General features: G+C 44.4%; 1 protein-coding gene across 2 annotated transcripts in view; it reads right to left on the bottom strand.

Annotated features, from left to right (window-relative positions):
• Nucleotides 1-17,360, bottom strand: part of LOC311142846 (SH3 and PX domain-containing protein 2B-like) — a 77,737-nt gene that overhangs the window by 26,999 nt on the left and 33,378 nt on the right. For both annotated transcript variants that reach the window (XM_084178542.1, XM_084178543.1), the window contains exon 5: nt 6,340-6,431. In XM_084178542.1, the coding sequence (XP_084034668.1) occupies nt 6,340-6,431 (92 nt within the window). The remainder of the gene's footprint in view (nt 1-6,339; nt 6,432-17,360) is intronic.

Genomic DNA, 17,360 nt, shown 5'->3' with positions numbered 1-17,360 from the left:
TACATATCTACCTCCATCACTCCAGTATCCCTGCAAAAGTATTCATCCCCCTTGGCGTTTTTCCTATTTTGTTGCATTACAACCTGTAATTTAAATTGATTTTTATTTGGATTTCATGTAATGGACATACAAAAAATTCTACAAAATAAATAACGGAAAAGTGGTGCGTGCATATGTATTCACCCCCTTTGCTATGAAGCCCCTAAATAAGATCTGGTGCAACCAATTACCTTCAGAAGTCACATAATTAGTTAAATAAAGTCCACCTGTGTGCAATCTAAGTGTCACATGATCTCAGTATATATACACCTGTTCTGAAAGGCCCCAGAGTCTGCAACACCACTAAGCAAGGGGCACCACCAAGCAAGCGGCACCATGAAGACCAAGGAGCTCGCTAAACAGGTCAGGGACAAAGTTGTGGAGAAGTATAGATCAGGGTTGGGTTATAAAAAAATATCAGAAACTTTGAACATCCCATGGAGCACCATTAAATCCATTATTAAAAAATGGAAAGAATATGGCACCACAACAAACCTGCCAAGAGAGGGCCGCCCACCAAAACTCATGGACCAGGCAAGGAGGGCATTAATCAGAGAGGCAACAAAGAGACCAAAGATAACCCTGAGCTGTCAAAGCTCCACAGCGGAGATTGGAGTATCTGTCCATAGGACCACTTTAAGCCATACACTCCACAGAGCTGGGCTTTACGGAAGAGTGGCCAGAAAAAAGCCATTGCTTAAAGAAGAAAATAAGCAAACACGTTTGGTGTTCGCCAAAAGGCATGTGGGAGAATCGCCAAACATATGGAAGAAGGTACTCTGGTCAGATTAGACTAAAAAACGCTATATCTGGCGCAAACCCAACATCTCTCATCACCCCGAGAACACCATCCCCACAGTGAAGCATGGTGGTGGCAGCATCATGCTGTGGGGATGTTTGTCATCGGCAGGGACTGGGAAACTGGTCAGAATTGAAGGAATGAGTTTGTAAGAAAGGCATTTCACTGTACTTGTGCATGTGACATTAAAACTCCATTCCGTTTTATACTCAACCAAACTAGGACAAAACAGACTGTGAAGTAATTTAATTTGTAAAACTTTTAATTTATTTACCATTGTATCAAAATATTGTTTTAGGCAATATTGTAAAAATCCATACCGGTATCTGGACTATATAGCCCAGCCATAGTTGATGTTGAGTCTCTGATACTGGGTTGAATGAGAACATGATACTGTATCTGTTCAATCTGCTTTATCCATTAGGACAGCAAACCTCCATCCATTCTCATCAGGAGGCAGCTAATTCAATGTCCAGAAGCCCATGAAAACTGAAGTGGCTAATTCAGACTGACTTTCTATTCCCTCGCTTTCTCTCAACATATTTCCTGTTCCTCTCTCTCTCACTCTCTCCTCTCTCTCCTCTCTCCCCCTCTCTCTCTATCTCCCCTCTCTCTCTCTCTCTCTTTTTCTCTCTCTCTCTTACTCTCTATCTCTCTCTCTTTCTCTTTCTCTTTCTCTCTATCTCCTCTCTCCCTCTCTCTCTCCTCTCTCTCCTCTCTCTCTCTCTCTCTCTCTCTCTCTCTCTCTCTCTCTCTCTCTACACCCGCTGTCTTTTCCTCTCACTCTCTCCATTTCTCTTCTTTCATCATTGTTCTAGATCTCTTGTTCATTTATTCCTGGCAACTGTTCGTCTTATTTTCCTCCAAATTCACACTCTCAATCACATAATACATTGTTCGCCAGCCAAAACTGTTGATTGCACTGGCCCCAGTCATAATAAATCTCCAACCATCAGTTTACCCATCCATTAGCATACTGAAAAAAAGAGTCTCCAGCCAAGACAACCCTAGCTCCATCACTAGCCTGGCTTATCAAAGGGAAGCAGAGGGCTAGAGGTATGGCCGGGACTATACCAGTATCGTGATACTCGTTAGTAACGTGGCAAGGAAACAAAACACGAGGCAGATTTAACGTCTTTAGGAAAACAGCCCCAATGTTGGAAACAAACATCAATATGTTGTCATCCAGTCACATGTATTTATTTTCCAAGCTATAGCACACAATATTTTACATAAAGCAGGTTTGTAAAGGACCAAATAGTTTGGTCTGCTTTGTGTTTGGGAGTCAGAACGGGGTCGAAAAGGCAGTGCCATACTGGGATAGACAGGACCACACTGATGACTTAACTAGGCAGTGTCCAGTATACTGAACATTAACAAGAGTTTTCCATCAGATCAAATCAGCCCTCCCCAAATGAGTTTTCATTGGACCATGGATGAGCCAATCATGGTCATGGAGACATTGAATATGACTGGGTCCCATATGGAGCTTTAGGCCTGTAAAACTAAAACCCAGCTTCTCCCTAAACTCAGAGCAAGCCCCTTCCACTACCAGGTTCCAGACTACAAAGGTCCAATAATGAGCTAGCTGTATGGGGTGCCAGCCACTCCTATCTTCTATACTGTCTGTACAAAACATTAGGAACACCTTCCTAATAAATATTGACTTTCCCTCAGAACAGCCTCAATTAGTCGGGCATGGACTCTACAAGGTGTTGATAGTGTTCCACAGGCGATGCTTCCCACAGTTGTGTCAAGTTGGCTAGATGTCCTTTCGGTGGTGGACCATTCTTAATACACACAGGAAACTGTTGAGCATGAAAAACCTAGCAGCGTTGCAATTCTTGACACATTCAAACAGGTGCGCCTGGCACCTACTACCATACCCCATTCAAAGTCACTTCAATATTTTGTCTTGCCCATTCACCCTCTGAATGGAATACATACACAATCCATGTCTCAAATGTCTCAAGGCTTAAAAATCCTTCTTTAACCTGTCTCCTCCCCTTCATCTACACTGATTGAAGTGAATTTAACAAGTGGCATCAATAAGGGATCATAGCTTTCACCTGGATTCAACTGGTCAGTCTATGTCATGGAAAGAGCAGGTGTTCTTAATGTTTTGTACACTCAGTGTATATCGCCTCCCTTCTATCTCCCCTCTCTTCTTCTTCTTCTTCTCCTCCTCCTCTACTCTGCTCTACCTCTCCTCTACCCTTCTCTATCTCCTCTACTCTCCTCTATCTCTCCTCTACCCTCCTCTATCTCTCCTCTACTCTCCTCTACTTTCATCTACTCTCCTCTATCGCTCCTCTACTCTCCTCTATCGCTCCTCTACTCTCCTCTATTTATCTTCTACTCTCCTCTCCTCTAAGCTCCTCTATCTCTCCTCTACCCTCCTCTATCTCCTCTACTCTCCCCTATCTCTCCTCTACCCTCCTCTATCTCTCCTCTACTCTCCTCTACTCTCCTCTATCGCTCCTCTACTCTCCACTACTTCCTTCTACTCTCCTCTATCTCTCCTCTACTCTCCTCTATCGCTCCTCTACTTCCTCTACTCTCCTCTACTGTCCTCTATCGCTCCTCTCCTCTCCTCTACTCTCCTCCATCACTCCTCTATCTCTCCTCTACTCTCCTCCATCGCTCCTCTATCTCCCCTCTCCTCTATCTCTCCTCTATCGCTCCTCTACTCTCCTCTATTTATCTTCTACTCTCCTCTATCTCTCCTCTACTCTCCTCTATCTCTCCTCTACCCTCCTCTATCTCTCCTCTACTCTCCTCTACTCTCCTCTACTCTCCTCCATCGCTCCTCTATCTCTCCTCTACTCTCCTCTATCTCTCCTCTATCTCTCCTCTACTCTCCTCTATTGCTTCTCTACTTTCCTCTACTCTCCTCTCCTCTCCTCTACTCTCCTCCATCGCTCCTCTATCTCTCCTCTACTCTCCTCTATCTCTCCTCTACTCTCCTCCATCGCGCCTCTATCTCTCCTCTATCTCTCCTCTATCTCCACTCTCCTCTATCTCTCCTCTACTCTACTCTCCTCTACTCTTCTCTACTCTCCTCAACTCTCCTCTATCGCTCCTCTATATCTCCTCTACTCTCCTCCTCTACTCTCCTCTATCACACCTCTATTTGTCCTCTCCTCTCCTTTACTCTCCTCTACTCTCCTCTATCGCTCCTCTATATTTCCTCTCCTCTCCTCTTCTCTACTCTCCTCTACTCTATCGCTTTATCTCTCCTCTACTCTCCTCTCCCCCTCCTTTATCTCTCCACTTTCCCCTCTATCTCTCCACTCTCTCCTCTATCTCACCACTCTCTCCTCTATCTCTCCACTCTCTCCTCTATCTCACCACTCTCTCCTCTATCTCACCACTCTCTCCTCTATCTCTCCACTCTCTCCTCTATCTCACCACTCTCTCCTCTATCTCACCACTCTCTCCTCTATCTCTCCACTCTCTCCTCTATCTCACCACTCTCTCCTCTATCTCTCCACTCTCTCCTCTATCTCTCCACTCTCTCCTCTATCTCACCACTCTCTCCTCTACCTCTCCACTCTCTCCTCTATCTCACCACTCTCTCCTCTATCTCTCCACTCTCTCCTCTATCTCACCACTCTCTCCTCTATCTCACCACTCTCTCCCCTATCTCACCACTCTCTCCTCTATCTCACCACTCTCTCCTCTATCTCTGCACTCTCCCCTCTATCTCACCACTCTCTCCTCTATCGCACCACTCTCTCCTCTATCTCTGCACTCTCCCCTCTATCTCACCACTCTCTCCTCTATCGCACCACTCTCTCCTCTATCTCTGCACTCTCTCCTCTATCGCTCCACTCTCTCCTCTATCTCTCCACACTCTCCACTCTCCCATGCCTGCTACTTCAATCTTTCTGATCGACAGACAGTCACATACCTCCCTATTCCGGTAGATTTATAGAGGGCTGTATTTCATCCCTCCATAGCGACTGGGGCGCAATGTCAGCTGAACACAGTCTGCATCAGGAAAGAGCTGTAATCCAATTTTAATAAAGACAAACCAAGGTCTTTTCTATATTCATCTGCCTCTCCCTCCCTCCCTCTTTCCATCCTCCCCTCCCCCGTCCCGTCCCCAGTAGCAGATGCTTGGGGTTTGTCTGTCTGAGAGGTAGCTAATAATGTATGTGTCCTTGGCAACAGCCAGTGGGAACTAGCTCTGGTCTGTCTGTCTGTGGAGGTGACCTGACAGCAGCCATTCATACTGGCCAGAGCAGTGACAGGCCTTGTATTCTTCTCCTTCCACAGAGAATCATCTCCTCTGCAGTCACTGAACACACCATGCATATTGTAACACACAATCAGGCAGCCATCTTTGATTTCGACTAAGGTACTCATGACTGCAATAATGTCGATGGCCAACAAACACTGAGGAATGATAAGCATCCCTGTGCAAAGATTATCACTGATTTACGGTGCAGATTTATATAGTGGACGTTCAGTCACAATCTATTGATTTGAGTGTAAAGCAAAATAACGAATACACATATCATTGCAGAAAAGTGTCTGGTTAAGATTCGACAGCCTAGATGAGATTGAAACATTACTCTCATAAACCCTGAAGTAGTTTTGGGATGTGTGAGTTGAACACCTCTCGGCATACCTAAATAAAGCACATGGTCCTCGCTTTGTGGGAAAGACTGCATTTGAGCATGTAATAAGCCTTGCTTATACACTGCCAGTCAGACATAGATAAGAAGCTGTCTGTTATAGAAGAAAAACGGATATAAAAACAAATTAGGACCTGTCAAAAAGTGAGGGAGAAGCAGAGAGCATCTGAGAAGCATCTGGTTTGACACATTTACATATTTCTGGAAAGAAAACCTAGTCTCGCACACCAGCCGTCCCTGGGCTACACGTTATGTAACTCCCACTCCGCTCCCACATCCACTGTAAACCAACCGCTCCCACATCCCACATCCACTACAGCAATACCAGAGGGAGCATGACATCATAGTCATTACCCTGTATTAGAACGTATTACTGATGGATTGGCTTGTTTCAACATGACATCATAGTCATTACCCTGTATTAGAACCTATTACTGATGGATTGGCTTGTTTCAACATGACACCATAGTCATTACCCTGTATTAGAACCTATTACTGATGGATTGGCTTGTTTCAACATGACATCATAGTCATTACCCTGTATTAGAACCTATTACTGATGGATTGGCTTGTTTCAACATGACATCATAGTCATTACCCTGTATTAGAACCTATTACTGATGGATTGGCTTGTTTCAACATGAGATGGTGGTCAGGAGGTCAATTCAGCTACTCCATGAAAGAAACCTGCACACAGCATTATGCTATGCATGTCTTTCTTTATTCAATGTGTTTGTTGTTGGCCCAGCAATGGTGTGAACGTTGGGATGTGTTTATCACTCAGACACATTTCTGCTGTGCATTCAACTGAGCGACAGAGCGTGCTTCTTAAACTAGAAGGTGTGATTTGTGGCTTACTCCTTGGGTGGGTTGAGGTCTTCAGGTCGGGTCTCGAAGAACACACGGACCTCCTCACACTGGGAGATGTACACAGGCAGCTGAATCAGAGCCTGCACATAGAGACAGAAACACAGGAAGGTTAGAAAGTTCATCAATCAGAACCAAATGCTGTTATTGTATTAATATCAGGGGATTGGGAGTAGTAGTGTTTAGCAGGAAGTACCTAGCCTGTTAGGGAGTGGTGGTGTTTAGTAGGAAGTATCTAGCCTGTTTGGGAGTAGTGGTGTTTAGCAGGAAGTATCTAGCCTGTTTGGAAGAAGTAGTGTTTAGCAGGAAGTATCTGTATCTAGCCTGTTTGGGAGTAGTGGTGTTTAGCAGGAAGTATCTAGCCTGTTTGAGAGTAGTGGTGTTAAGTAGTAAGTATCTGTATCTAGCCTGTTTGCCAGGGGGACTTCATATTTGACATACCGGTATAATGATACAGCATGATGAATGACAGATGCTACATGACAGGTGCTACATTCACATACCATGTCCCCTTGAGTACATACAGTAGGCCATCACCCAGCTAGCCCACACTGACATAAATAACCCATCTACCTAAATGGAGCCTAGTCGGCACTCCGCCTAATTCTATTCTATTTCCTGTTTCTAATCTAACATCTTTGAATATTTTTCCCTGTGGGGGCCAGCAGGTCTGTGGCTCTGACCAGGGCTATGTGGATCATCTAGAGGTGAGGTGGGAGAGATGCAGGCTGACAGGGCCAACATGGCCGTTCCTCAGGAGATTAAAAGCTAACTGGCCTGAGATCTTACCCTCTAAATACACCTCCGCTGTCTTCAACCAGGATCTCAGCGATCACTGCCTTATTGCCTGCGTCCGTAACGGGTCCGCGGTCAAACGACCACCCCTCATCACTGTCAAACGCTCCCTAAAACACTTTAGCGAGCAGGCCTTCCTAATTGACCTGGCCCAGGTATCCTGGATGGATATCGATCTCATTCCGTCAATAGAGGATGCCTGGTTGTTCTTTAAAAGTGCTTTCCTCTCAATCTTAAATAAGCATGCCCCATTCAAAAAATTCAGAACTAAGAACAGATATAGCCCCTGGTTCTCCTCAGACTTGACTGCCCTTGACCAGCACAAAAACATCCTGTGGTGTACAGCATTAGCATCGAATAGCCCCCGCGATATGCAACTTTTCAGGGAAGTTAGGAACCAATACACACAAGCAGTTAGGAAAGCAAAGGCTAGCTTTTTCAAACAGAAATTTGCATCCTGTAGCACTAACTCCAAAAAGTTTTGGGACACTGTAAAGTCCATGGAGAATAAGAGCACCTCCTCCCAGCTGCCCACTGCACTGAGGCTAGGAAACACTATCACCACCGATAAATCTACAATAATCGAGAATTTCAACAAGCATTTTGCTACGGCTGGCCATGCTTTCCACCTGGCTACCACTACCCGGGCCACCAGCTCTGCACCCTCCGCTGCAACTTGCCCATGCCCCCCCCCCCCCCCCCCCGCTTCTCCTTCACACAAATTCAGACAGCTGATGTTCTGAAAGAGCTGCAAAATCTGGACCCCTACAAATCATCTGGGCTAGACAATCTGGACCCTTTCATTCTAAAAATAGCCGCCAAAATTGTCGCAACCCCTATTACTAGCCTGTTCAACCTCTCTTTCATAATGTCTGAGATCCCCAGAAATTGGAAAGCTGCCGCGGTCATCCCCCTCTTCAAAGGGGGTGACACTCTAGATCCAAACTGTTACAGACCTATATCCATCCTGCCCTGCCTTTCGAAAGTTTTTGAAAGCCAAGTTAACAAACAGATCACCGACCATTTCGAATCCCACCGTACCTTCTCCGCTATGCAATCCAGTTCCCGAGCTGGTCATGGGTGCACTTCAGCCACGCTCAAGGTCCTAAACGATATTATAACCGCGATCGATAATAGACAGTACTGTGCAGCCGTCTTCATCGACCTGGCCAAGGCTTTCGACTCTGTCAATCACTGCATTCTTATTGGCAGACTAAATAGCCTTGGTTTCTCAAATGACTGCCTTGCCTGGTTCACCAACTACTTCTCAGATAGAGTTCAATGTGTCAAATCGGAGGGCCTGTTGTCTGGACCTATGGCAGTCTCTATGGGGGTGCCACAGTTCAATTCTTGGGCCGACTCTTTTCTCTGTGTATATCAATGATGTCGCTCTTGCTGCTGGTGACTCTCAGATCCACCTCTACGCAGACAACACCATTTTGTATACATCTGGCCCTTCATTGGACACTGTGTTAACAAACCTCCAAACGAGCTTCAATGCCATTCAACACTCCTTCCGTAGCCTCCAACTGCTCTTAAACACTAGTAAAACTAAATGCATGCTCTTCAATCGAATGCTGCTGGCACCCGCCCACCCGACTAGAATCACTACTCTCGACGGGTCTGACTTAGAGTATGTGGACAACTACAAATACCTAGGTGTCTGGTTAGACTGTAAACTCTCCTTCCAGACTCACATTAAGCATCTCCAATCCAAAGTGAAATCTAGAATCGGCATCATATTTCGCAACAAAGCCTCCTTCACTCATGCTGCCAAACATGCCCTCGTAAAACTGACTATCCTACCGATCCTTGACTTCGGCGATGTCATTTACAAAATAGCCTCCAACACTCTACTCAGCAAATTGGATGTAGTCTATCACAGTGCCATCCGTTTTGTCACCAAAGCCCCATATACTACCCACCACTGTGACCTGTACGCTCTTGTTGGCTGGTCCTCACTACATTTTCGTCGCCAAACCCACTGGCTCCAGGCCATCTATAAATCACTGCTAGGCAAATCTCTGCCTTATCTTAGTTCATTGGTCACCATAGCAACACCCACCCGTAGTATGCGCTCCAGCAGGTATATCTCACTGGTCATCCCCAAAGCCAACACCTCCTTTGGCCGCCATTCCTTCCAGTTCCCTGCTGCCAATGACTGGAACGAACTGCAAAAATCTCTGAAGCTGGAGACTCTTATCTCCCTCACTAACTTTAAGCATCAGTTGTCAGAGCACCTTACCGATAAATAATAATATGCCATTTAGCAGACGCTTTTATCCAAAGCGACTTACATTCATGCGTGCATACATTTTTTTTTTGTGTATGGGTGGTCCCGGGGATCGAACCCACTACCTTGGCGTTACAAGCGCCGTGCTCTACCAGCTGAGCTACAGAGGACCACCACCGATCACTGCACCTGTACACAGCCCTTCTGAAATTAGCCCACTCAACTACCTCATCCCCGTATTGTTATTTATTTTGCTCATTTGCACCCCAGTATCTCTATTTGCACATCATCTCTTGCACATCTATCATTCCAGTGTTAATACTAATTGTAATTATTTTGCACTATGGCCTGTTTATTGCCTTACCTCCATAACTTGCTACATTTGCACACACTGTATATATATTTTCTGTGGTATTTTTGACTTTATGTTTTGTTTTACCCCATATGTAACTCTGTGTTGTTGTTTTTATTGCACTGCTTTGCTTTATCTTGGCCAGGTCGCAGTTGTAAATGAGAACTTGTTCTCAACTGGCTTACCTGGTTAAATAAAGGTGAAAAAACTAAACAAAAAACAAAAATATTCTCTCTTTCTCTTTATCAGCCCAGCCTCAAAGACCTCAGCACTGAGGGGGTCAAACAAAGAGAATCGCCTCAGTGATCCAACTGATCCAATGCCCAGAACCAGCCGGTGTGTCTCACCGACCACACATTCATTATTATCATTATTAGCACTCTGTGCAGAGAGGTAAGTATGGAGCACACTCCTCGCTGCCATGAGGCATTTCTCAAGGCTATCACAGGCCCAGAGCCAGCATACATCTGCTTTTAATAAGGCTAAGTGACTCAGCACTGTCCTCCCAGAGAGGGGTCTCTCTCTCTCTCTTTCTCTCTCTCTCTATCTCCCCCACAGCCTGAATTATGATTTAAAACCTGACGGGCATAAAACACAGGCCAGACAGAGTTCAAGGTGCCCTTGTCCGGTGTGACAACTTGCCTTTTTAGGCTCACCATATAGGAAGCCGTGCCAATGGACTGCTCATGCTAAAAGTGTCCCCTGGTCCTGGTGACTGAACCTGGTTCACTGTGTCTGGGGTTAGGATGACCATCCTCCCTCTGGATTTATCCCCCCTCCACTCTGCCTGTGATCTGGCCAGTCATTAGTATTCTACACAGAGACTGGAGGCCAGGAGGCACATTACAGCAAATTGACTTTATTGGTGTTCTTTACAGCAGACAACATTCAGATAATTGTGTGTGTCCATGTTTGTGTGTGTGCGTGTTTGTGTGTGTATTTGTTTGTTCATGTTTGTGTATGTGTGTGTGTGTCTGTGTTTGTTTGTGTGTGTGTGTGAGTGTGTGGGTGTGTGTGAGTGTGTGTGTGTGTGACTGTGAGTGTGTGTGAGTGTGTGTGTGTGTGTGTGTGTGAGTGTGAGTGTGAGTGTGTATGTGTGTGTGTGGGTGAGTATGAGTGTGAGTGAGTGTGTGTGTGTGTGTGTGCGAGTGTGAGTGTATGTTTTTGTGTGTGAGTGTGTGTGTGATTGTGTGTGACTGTTAGTGTGTGAGTGTGAGTGTGAGTGTGAGTGTGTGAGTGTGTGTGTGAGTGAGAGAGTGTGAGTTTGAGTGTGTGTGTGTGTGTGTGTGTGTGTGTGTGTGTGTGTGTGTGTGTGTGTGTGTGTGTGTGTGTGTGTGTGTGAGAGTGTAAGTGTGAGCGGGAGTGTAACTGACTGTGTGTGAGAGTGTGAGTGATTGTGTGTGTGTGTGTGTGTGTGTGAGAGAGTGTGAGTGTGATGTGAATGTGTGTGTGTGTGTGAGTGAGTTTGAGTGATTTTGTGTGTGTGTGTGAGAGTGTGAGTGTGATGCGAATGTGTGTGTGTGTGTGTGTGTGAGTGTGATGTGATGTGAATGTGTGTGTGTGAGAGTGTGATGTGAATGTGTGTGTGTGTGAGAGCATGAGTGTGAGAGTGTGAGTGTGATTTGAATGTGTGTGTGAGTGTGAGAGTAAGAGATAGTGTGAGATTGAATGTGGTGTGTTTGTGTGTGAGTGTGAGTGAGTGTGTGAGAGTGTGAGTGTGAAGTGAATGTGTGTGTGTGAGAGTGTGAATGTGAGTGTGAGTGAGAGTGTGTGTGTGTGAGAGTGATGGGAATGTGTGTGTGTGTGAGAGTTGTGTGTGTGAGTGTGTGAGAGAGTGAGTGTGAGTGATTGTGTGAGTGTGATGTGAGAGTCAGACAGAGGACAATGAAGGCAGAAAGAGAGTACAGTCTTTAGCTAGACAGATGGTTGTCATGTGTAGTCAGTCAGAGGTCTTTTCCCTCTGTTTTCTCTTTGTTGGACAGAGGAAGGAGTTGTGTGGTTGGAAGTCTGATGTAGAGCTTGGATGAATCAGAACCTATCAAGCTCTCCCCTAACTGCCATCTACAGGACAGGTGTTCTTGGTCCTTTTCTCATTTTTCTACACTAGTCAGTTCTTCTGTAGCTTTTGTTGGGTCACATTTGTAGAAATAGCTCAGTGCATTTTTATTCCACGAAGTGGGTATTATTGGGTCTATTGGGATACGGACCTGAATGATTTAGTTAAAAAACAAATTAAGATGTACCCTTCAATTACAGATGTAGGATCTTAATTTGACCTACAGCACCTTCGGAAAGTATTCAGACCCCTTGACCAATACACACAATAATCCATAATGACCAGGACCCATATCAATTCAAATGGATCCATGTATTCATGGTAACAACAGTGTAATAACCTCAATATGTTGTCAAACCGATCATAGCTTCAAAGGTGAAATCCCACGATGATTTCATTTCTGATTCATGGTCACACCTAGTCCACAATGATGTGGTTTCAAGGGAAGATAAATGGAGTTACTTGGTACATTGTGTGGTTTAATTTGGTGTCGTGTCAACCATTTTCTACAGAATGGACCTGACATCCTTTCATATGATCTCACTTCCCACACCGTCTACTCACGCATTGGGCTAACACTATTGTAGTCTTGCAAAGGATGCATGGACAATAGACATACGGTGCATTCGGAAAGTATTCAGACCCCTTGACTTTTTCCACATTTTGTTACGTTACAGCCTTATTCTAAAATTGATTAAATAAAAAAAATTCCCTCATCAATCTACACACAATAGCCCATAATGACAAAGTGAAAACAGGTTTTTAGAAATGTTAGCTAATTTATTAAAAATAAAAAACAGAAATACCTTATTTACATAAGTATTCAGACCCTTTGCTATGAGACTCGAAATTGAGTTCAGGTGCATCCTGCTTCCATTTACCATCCTTGAGCTGTTCCTACAACTTGACTGGAGTCCACCTGGGGTAAATCAATTGATTGGACATAATATGGAAAGCCACACAGCTGTCTATAACAGGTCCCACAGCTGTCTATAACAGGTCCCACAGCTGTCTATAACAGGTCCCACAGCTGTCTATAACAGGTCCCACAGCTGTCTATAACAGGTCCCACAGCTGTCTATAACAGGTCCCACAGTTGACAGAGCCAAGCCATGAGGTCGAAGGAATTGTCCGTAGAGCTCCGAGACAGAATTTTGTCGAGGCACAGATCTGGGGAAGGGTACCAAAACATTTCTGCAGCATTGAAGGTCCCCAAGAATACAGCACCCTCCATCATTCTTGAATTGAAGAAGTTTGGAACCATCAAGACTCTTCCTAGAGCTGGCTGCCCAGCCAAACTGAGCAATCGGGGGAGAAGGGTCTTGGTCAGGGAGGTGACCAAGAACCCGATGGTTACTCTGACAGAGCACCAGTGTTCCTCTGTGGAGATGGGAGAACCTTCCAGAAGGACAACCATCTCTGTAGCACTCCACCAATCAGGCCTTTATGGTAGAGTGGCCAGACAGAAGCCACTCCTCAGTAAAAGGCACATGACAGCCCGCTTGGAGTTTGCCAAAAGGCACCTAAAGACTCTCAGACCATGAGAAACAAGATTCTCTGGTCTGATGAAACCAAGATTGAACTCTTTGGCCTGAATGCCAAGCCTCACGTCTGGAGGAAACCTGGCACCGTCCCTATGGTGAAGCATGGTGGTGGCAGCATCATGCTGTGGAGATGTTTTTCAGCAGCAGGGACTAGGAGACTAGTCAGGATCGAGGGGAAAATGAACAGAGCAAAGTACAGAAAGATCCTTGATGAAAACCTGCTCCAGAACGCTCAGGACCTCAGACTGGGGCGAAAGTTCACCTTCCAACAGGACAACGACCCTAAGCACACAACCAAGACAAAGCAGGAGTGGCTTCGGGACAAGTCTCTGAATGTCCTTGAGTGGCCCAGCCAGAGACTTGAACCTGATCGAACATCTCTGGAGAGACCTTAAAATAACTGTGCTTACCTGACAGAGCTTGAGAGGATCTGCAGAGAAGAATTGGAGAAACTCCCCAAATACAGATGTGCCAAGCTTGTAGTGTCATACCCAAGAAGACTCGATGCTATAATCGCTGCCAAAGGTGCTTCAACAAAGTACTGAGCAAAGGGTCTGAATACTTATGTAAATGTGATTAAAATTATAAATTAGCAAACATTTCTAAAAACCTGTTTTTGCTTTGTCATTATGGGGTATTGTGTGTAGATTTATTAGGGGAAAAAACAATTTAATCAATTTTAGAAAAAGGCTGTAACGTAACAAAATGTGGAAAAAAACAAGGGGTCTGAATACTTTCCGAAGGCACAAGGTTAGATTAGATTAGTAGTAGATTAGATTAGTAGTAGATTAGATTAGTAGTAGATTAGATTAGTAGTAGATTAGATTAGATTAGTAGTAGATTAGATTAGTAGTAGATTAGATTAGTAGTAGATTAGATTAGTAGTAGATAAGATTAGTAGTAGATTAGATTAGTAGTAGATTAGATTAGTAGTAGATTAGATTAGTAGTAGATTATAGGTTTTGTGGAAAATTGAAATTCTGAACCTTGAGAAACACCGGTAATAGGGTACAACACCAGTAATAGGGTACAACACCAGTAATAGGGTACAACACCAGTAATAGGGTACAACACCAGTAATAGGGTACAACACCGGTAATAGGGTACAACACCAGTAATAGGGTACAACACCAGTAATAGGGTACAACACCGGTAATAGGGTACAACACCAGTAATAGTGTACAACACCGGTAATAGGGTACAACACCGGTAATAGGGTACAACACCAGTAATAGGGTACAACACCAGTAATAGTGTACAACACCGGTAATAGGGTACAACACCAGTAATAGTGTACAAAACCGGTAATAGGGTACAACACCGGTAATAGGGTACAACACCAGTAATAGGGTACAACACCAGTAATAGGGTACAACACCGGTAATAGTGTACAACACCAGTAATAGGGTACAACACCGGTAATAGGGTACAACACCAGTAATAGTGTACAACACCGGTAATAGGGTACAACACCAGTAATAGGGTACAACACCAGTAATAGGGTACAACACCAGTAATAGGGTACAACACCGGTAATAGGGTACAACACCAGTAATAGTGTACAACACCGGTAATAGGGTACAACACCGGTAATAGGGTACAACACCAGTAATAGGGTACAACACCAGTAATAGTGTACAACACCGGTAATAGGGTACAACACCAGTAATAGTGTACAACACCGGTAATAGGGTACAACACCGGTAATAGGGTACAACACCAGTAATAGGGTACAACACCAGTAATAGGGTACAACACCGGTAATAGTGTACAACACCAGTAATAGGGTACAACACCGGTAATAGGGTACAACACCAGTAATAGGGTACAACACCGGTAATAGGGTACAACACCAGTAATAGGGTACAACACCGGTAATAGGGTACAACACCGGTAATAGGGTACAACACCGGTAATAGGGTACAACACCGGTAATAGGGTACAACACCAGTAATAGGGTACAACACCAGTAATAGTGTACAACACCGGTAATAGGGTACAACACCAGTAATAGGGTACAACACCGGTAATAGGGTACAACACCAGTAATAGGGTACAACACCAGTAATAGTGTACAACACCAGTAATAGTGTACAACACCGGTAATAGGGTACAACACCGGTAATAGGGTACAACACCAGTAATAGTGTACAACACCGGTAATAGGGTACAACACCGGTAATAGGGTACAACACCGGTAATAGGGTACAACACCGGTAATAGTGTACAACACCGGTAATAGGGTACAACACCAGTAATAGTGTACAACACCGGTAATAGGGTACAACACCGGTAATAGGGTACAACACCGGTAATAGGGTACAACACCGGTAATAGGGTACAACACCAGTAATAGGGTACAACACCGGTAATAGTGTACAACACCAGTAATAGGGTACAACACCAGTAATAGGGTAGAACACCGGTAATAGGGTACAACACCGGTAATAGGGTACAACACCGGTAATAGGGTACAACACCGGTAATAGGGTACAACACCGGTAATAGGGTACAACACCGGTAATAGGGTACAACACCAGTAATAGGGTACAACACCGATAATAGGGTACAACTAGGGCTGTGACGATCATGAAATTCTGTCAGCCGGTGATTGGTCAAGCAAATAACTGCTGGTCTCACGGTAATTGACCGTTAATTAACATAAACACATTTAGCATCTCCTGGTTTCCATGCATAGTCTACTTTATTTTATACAATTGAACATAGCTGATTAAAATAGAAAGGATATTTTCTCCAAACGATTTGAGGGAGTGCGCTCATGCGGCTATTCTGTGTTGAGCGGTTAACAAATAAACAAGTACTTCTACATAGTTATTTATGTGACTTTAGTTGTGATACAAACATTGGGCTATATGTTTAGATATTTTATATATTCTAAGGCTGCATGATGCGACTCATGATGATTTGAAAAAAGCCTCGAATTTCCCGGCTGCATCCCCTCTGTGTGGCCCTAATGCCCCCTAAAAAAAGCAATGCCTTTTGCGGCCAGTGGCCGTTGTGCCCTTGGGCTGAATATAATAATTATAATTCCCTTCTCCCGGCTGCGTGCCGAAGCACCTCTCACTCACATGGCTCTCCATCACGTGATCGGGTCTTTCTCACAGGCTACAACTGAAGACAGACACATCGAGGACGCAACTGCGCGCATCCTTATCCAATTCCGAGGCGCATATGGAAGATATTGGAAGAACTGTCCAGATGTACTTTTCGTCAGCCAACAAGATGAGTAGGCTTAACGAAGAGCAAAAGCACTAGCCTATGTCAATGTACTATCCCCCATAGTACAAAAGATGCCCTATTTTATTCTGTGCGAGAAAATAATATTCCAAACATAGTCTGGGACAGTTGTGGGATGCAATAGATCCCAAATTAATACAATCACTAGCATAAAAAAAAAACAGTTTTAAGCAATGAGCCTGACGGAACAGATGAGAACATTCAGCTTAAATCTTTACATATACTAAATATATATGTGTAAAATTTGTTTTGATTTAGAATGGACCATTATCTTGCACCTGTCTTGAAACAGGAGCAGTGAAATAATACATACCATCTATGCACTTAAATAGTGAATGGAGGACGCTTTTCCCGTGGTTTATTTTCATGCCAGCCAGGTAGGCTATACTCCTGTTGTAAAGAGAAGCAATGTGGTAGTAGGCCTAGCCTATAGAAAGCTGATGGGATCCTCTTTTTAACAGAGGCCATCACTCTGTTTTCTCACGCAATTGCATAGCCTATAGAAATGTTGCGCAACATGAGCTCATGGGCTCTCATGAAGTGTTTGATTAGATTTTCGATTACATTTGCATTGATGTCAGAGTGATTAGAGGGACAATAGAGTGCGGAGTACCGGGCAGTTAGAAAGTTTGGTAGGCTACTAATGACCATCAGCAGCATCAGAGCTTGAAAAAGCCTAATTACCGTGACTAAACGGTCACGTGGAATTTGACTGCCATCATGACTCGTGACCACCGGTATGGCGGTAATCAGGTCACCGTAACAGCCCTAGGT

Source organism: Coregonus lavaretus, assembly GCF_964263955.1.
Source record: "Coregonus lavaretus genome assembly, chromosome: 15".
In the NCBI taxonomy this organism is placed as follows: domain Eukaryota; kingdom Metazoa; phylum Chordata; class Actinopteri; order Salmoniformes; family Salmonidae; genus Coregonus; species Coregonus lavaretus.
This window is presented reverse-complemented; position numbering and strand designations above follow the sequence as displayed.